A 5,049-nucleotide genomic window follows, 5' to 3' on the forward strand; every position below is an offset into this window, starting at 1 on the left:
GGAAGATGCGGAAGAGGAGCCAAATGACAAGAAGCCTCCAGCTGGTGTCCATCCACGGCCTGAACGTGCAGAGCCAGTAAGTGGCGCCTGTGGTTGGCACTGCCTTTGGTGGAGGGCCGAGCTTCAAGTTTCTGACGAGCCAGCCCTTGCCGCTCGTGCCTGAAGATGCTGGGGGCTGTGTGCCTGCCATGACGTAGTGCTGCTTCAGCCAGGCCAGGCACCCCTGGCAAATGGCTTCTGAACTTTCCCATTTGAGCGCCATTTTGCTGGGACGCTGAGAGGGCCTGAGAATGTCTTTGGGATCAGACGAGAGGCAGCATTGTGCCTTTCAATTGTTGCCAGCGTAGAAGTGAGCCCCTCGGTGCACGGTGTCCGTGCAGGCTCCCCGTGGTCAGTGGACAGAGACGGTCCAAAGACTCAGTTGAGAGCCTTGCAGGATACTTAGGAGACACTGGCCCCTGGGAGGGACCAATTAGCTTCAGGCACAACGTAGAGCAGACTGGCCTTCTGGTCAGACGCTACCATGCCCACTCGAGGGTGACTTCATTGCCCAGGGGAACACAGCAGGAGGAAAGCAACAAGGCTCTGGGGCCCTGCTCCCACCTCTTGCTGGATCTTTGCAAGCTCGTCAATACCTTGTTGCAGTGGTCTTGCAGAAAATCGATAAAATGTAGCATGAACCTGGCCATGTGCTGCTGTATCACAGCAGCCTTTGGGCTTTGCCCGTTGCCTTTGAGAAGGGGACATGCAAAACCCCCCCAGCCAAAGAGGCCTGGCGGTGGCTGACAGCCTTCCTTTTGCCGTGTGCTCTGCAGGGCATCTGTGCCAGCCGCCTTTCTGACGGGCAATCCTTTCTTGTCCCAGCTCTCTCTTGACGCACGCTCTGCCGTCCAACGTGCCGCTTCACCGGCGCGCTCTGCAGCAGCCAGCACTCCCCCACGTGCCAGCACTTCGTCCAGCAGCCCAGCCCAGCAGCCGGAGATGAGAGAGGAGCAGAGCCTGAAGAGACTGAGTACGTCTGGTGTATTTCTGGTCTGCCAGAGCGGTGTGTTTTCTGCGGGTCTCTGAAGTTCCTCCTCGCTTTAGTGTCACAGAGGCATTTAGGCCTCCCTCCAAGAACCTGTTGCTGTGCTTTGAGGCAGCAAGAGAGCGCTCGGCGTGTTCCCGCTGCCTCTGAGGGCAGCTGGCACTGGCTTGACTTTTCCTGGGCTGCCCTCTGTGCCAAAGACAAAAGCAGAGATTGTTTCTGTTGAGCAGAAGGCTGGCACCTAGCGGGTGACTGGGCCCCAGGGAGCTCTCGGGCCCCAGCTCTTCTCTGGCTGCCCTTTTTACGACTGTTCTCGCTCCTCCTCTCACTGCTGCACACTGTTCTCCTAAGTGGCCCTGCCGGTGACGGCAGGTGCCACTGCAGAGGCCGCGGAGGCCCTTCCTTAACTCGGAGGGCCCAGTTCCTAAAGGCCCTTCGTTCTGGCTTATCACATGAGCTGCTGTGCTTGAGAGCCGTGAAGTCCTTCTTGGAAAGGCCAGCTGCTGAAAGGCGGAGAAGATGGCCCTCCCGCTCGCTGTTCTCAGCGGCTGGAAGCCAAGTGACTGCAATGGGCACAGAGCTCCCGACAGTGGGGCTGCATCTTGGATCGTCTGGGGAGCGGCATCTCCCTTTGAAAGTGAGCACCTTGCACTGCTTTTGTCTTTCAGGGAGCATTGTGAGTCTGGGCGAGCCGAGGAGGAAATACTCGGCGTTTGAAGAACTCGGACGAGGGTAAGTCTGACGCCTGCTCCTTACGCAAAACCACGGGCCCGGTCATTTGGCCGGTGCAGCGTCAAGCGTGAAGTCAGGCAAGCTGCGAACACGGTCAGACTCCGGCTTTACCTTCCTGCCACCTCTCAGGACTGCTCAGTCAGAGCAGTCAGAAGGCATCATCAAAGACAACCTGGTGCTGGCAAGGTCTGCCTTGCTTGCAGCAAGGAGCAGGGCCTGGAAGATGTCCCGCCCCTGCCGGCCTACCAGAGCACCTTGTCACCCGAGAGCTGGCAGATAACACTTCTCAAAGGCAGAGTTTTCCAAGTTCTTCTCCAGTTTTTCCAAAGGGTCCCCCTTAGGCTGGGAACGGAAGCAATCGGGCGTGTGCCTTGGAGATTTGTAGCAGCCCTTGGTGTTCACACTGGGCCTCAGTTTTCTCCTGGACACCCTGCGTGGCAGAGGGCTGCTGGGCTCTTGTGCTATTGGCGGGGGAGGCGCTGCAGCCAGGCGTTTTCCAAATGCTCCAGGCAGCCTGGGGAGATCTCCCGCCTAGGCTGGCTTTCACCGCCAGGGACTAAAGGGCTTTTTCTGCTGCCGTTTTCTTTCTAGGGGTTTTGGAGCTGTTTATAAAGCCCTCGACGCCAGCACAGGACAACAGGTAAAGTGTCAATGCCCCCAGCAGATTTTGCAGCTCTGGAGCGCTTTCGCCGCGGCTGCGAGCCTTGGCTGGAGCTTTGGGTGGCCGCTCCATCTCTGCGGCAGAGGCTGCTCCTCTGAAGCACAGCCTAGGCTCAGCAGCCTGCAGACGGCATTTGGGACGGGCTTCGGTCCTTCTCCTAAGCTCTGCCCTTTGGCACAGCTGGGCTGCGTCATTGCACAAGCACTCGCTGCGTGTTCCTGGGGATCTCGTGCGACGAGCGGCTTCTCAAGTCAACGGTCTCTCAATGTCCTTTTAGGTGGCCATCAAGAAAATGGCTCTTCAAGAGGAGATGTCCGAGGAGCTGGCTGTCAATGAAATCGTGGCCATGAGGGACAGTAGGAACCCCAATATTGTGTCCTACTTAGACAGGTGGGGCTATTCTCATGTCAGTGTTCCTTTAGGATACTGCAAGCCCAAAGTGGCAAACCCCTTTGGTCACTGGCAGAAAATGGAGCTGTTTAGGATTTCTCTCCTCCAGTGCGTGGGAGGAGGTTGCACTTGGTCTGCAAGAATCTCCTCTGGCAAATGCAGCTTGGAGAGCACTTCCAGAAAGCTGGGTCAGCCCCTCGGGTGACTGGGCTGTGCCCAGGTCCTCTCTCTCCATGCCGGGCTTTTCTTCTTTCAGCTACCTGGTCGATGGAGAGCTCTGGCTGGCGATGGAGTTCATGGACGGCGGCACGTTGTATGATGTAGTCGGGGCAGTGTACCTCGAGGAAGGACAGATAGGCGCTGTCTGTCGGGAGGTGAGGGATGCCGCTTGTGCTTCCCCTGGCCTGTTGGCCCTTGTCAACTGGTGGTTAAGAACAGCAGAGATTTCTTGCTCACGGCCTTGCTTTGCTGTTGCTGTCACGACACGCAGAAGAAAGAACATCTGAAGCCAACTGCCTGCCAGTGTCCCCGCACTTCCTAGGCTCCGTTCTCGCACTCTTACGTGCTGCCGTTGTGCTGGGGCGCTCGCGCTCGCTGGCTCGCTGGCTCGCTCGCTGTGTCGCACTTGTTTCCTCTTGCCAGCTTTGCCTCTCAACGTTTGCCTGGAGCCTGTCTGTGTGTCCTGCATTCCTTGCCGCTCCAAGCCTGAACGCTGGTGGCAGAATTTCAAGCTAAGGGCAAAGGAGATGTCCTCAGCTTCAAAGGATAGCATTGCAGCCCAGATGGCGTTGGATTCTGGAACAGGTCTAACGTGCTGCTTCCTCCTCTGCTGCCACAAGGCTACCAAGAAAATCTTTGCCATGCCGCCCCCCAGCCAAAGGGCACGCGCTACGTACCGAAGGGAGGAGGGGCTTTTGGAAGCTCAGATGTGCCTTTGCTTGGAAAGATAGAACACGCGTAAGAGTGTTGAAGCAGCAAGCTCTTCCTCTTGACAGCACTAGGATGCTGCGCCCTGGCTCCCAATTCCCTGAGAAAGCTGTCACTCTCGTCCAGCCCGTTCCTTTCTTGCGGGATGAAATCAGGTCCTGAACCTTCACCCTTCCCTTTCTCCTCTCTCTCTCAGTGCCTGCAAGGACTGCATTTCCTTCATTCCCGCCGAGTCATCCACAGAGACGTCAAAAGCTGCAACATTCTTGTGAGCACGGACGGATCTGTCAAACTGGGTGGGTATCCTTGGTCCGGCGCAGCGTTCCCGGGATGCGCTCTGGGGCTGCTCTGGGGTAACTGCCAGTTCTCCAGAAGCACTGCTTGGCCAGTGCGCCAAACCTGAGGGCGTTTTTGAAGAGGCCAATGCCTTGTTTCCCTGGCTACAGCCCCGCGGAAGCAGAGCACTGCTGCTTTTCCAGCTAGATTCACCGTGGCCTTGTCAGGCTTTGAGCGGGCAATTCTTTGGCTGGGTTTGCCAGTTGTAGCTGGCTTTGACAGGGTTTGTTTTTCTCCGCAGCTGACTTTGGCCTCTGTGCTCAGCTCACCCCTGAGCACGACAAGTGCAGCTCCAGCGTCGGCACTCCCAGCTGGATGGCGCCAGAAGTCGTGAGAGGAGAAGCCTACGGCCCCAAAGTGGACATCTGGTCACTGGGGATCGTGGGGCTGGAAATGGTGGAAGGGGAAGCTCCTTACCAGAGGGAACCCCGTCTCAGGGTAAGGTGCAGCTTCAAAGTGTGGCTCTGTGCAGAGAGAGCTGTTGTGGCTAGGAAAGGAGCAGGTAGAGTGTCCGCTTCCCTTTTTGGTAGGTTTTTGAACTGATAGAAAGGAACGGGGCCCCAAAACTGCAAAACCCCAGGCACCACTCGGCTCTCCTGCGCGACTTTCTCCGCTGCTGCCTGCAGACAGACGAGGACAGGCGCTGGTCTGCCCAGGAACTCCTGAAGGTAAGAAAAAGCAAAGCGGCAAAAAGCCCTGCGAGCTGTGGACACCTGCATGAAGGGCCGAAGAGGACTGTGGGCCACGTGGGCCTGGGCGAGACAGGTCCGGGAGCGGAAGGCGGAGGGGCAGATGGTGCCCTCGGTCCTCTTTGCGCGTCTTCCTGGTAGCAGAGGAGCCCTGCTTGAGCCTGTTGGACGTGATCTTGGGAAGTCATGGTTCCTTTTGGTTGTGTTTTTCCTTTGGGCAGCATCCATTTGTGACCTCAGGCGATCCTGCCTCCAGCCTGGCTGCTCTGATCATCTCAGCCAAGCAA

At 57.5% G+C, this 5,049-nt stretch overlaps 1 protein-coding gene across 1 annotated transcript; it reads left to right on the forward strand.

Moving 5' to 3' along the window:
* Nucleotides 1–23: 23 nt before the first annotated feature.
* Nucleotides 24–4,741, forward strand: LOC138101193 (serine/threonine-protein kinase PAK 3-like; the record flags this gene model as incomplete). The annotated part of the gene is made up of 9 exons (XM_068999058.1): nucleotides 24–76; nucleotides 816–1,012; nucleotides 1,696–1,759; nucleotides 2,351–2,399; nucleotides 2,698–2,810; nucleotides 3,067–3,184; nucleotides 3,934–4,033; nucleotides 4,315–4,511; nucleotides 4,604–4,741. Coding segments are annotated over exons 1-9 (1,029 nt in total), but the record flags the coding sequence as incomplete, so codon positions are not given.
* Between the last annotated feature and the right edge of the window lie 308 nt (nucleotides 4,742–5,049).

This window comes from Aphelocoma coerulescens, unplaced genomic scaffold (assembly GCF_041296385.1).
Source record: "Aphelocoma coerulescens isolate FSJ_1873_10779 unplaced genomic scaffold, UR_Acoe_1.0 HiC_scaffold_210, whole genome shotgun sequence".
Lineage (NCBI taxonomy): Eukaryota > Metazoa > Chordata > Aves > Passeriformes > Corvidae > Aphelocoma > Aphelocoma coerulescens.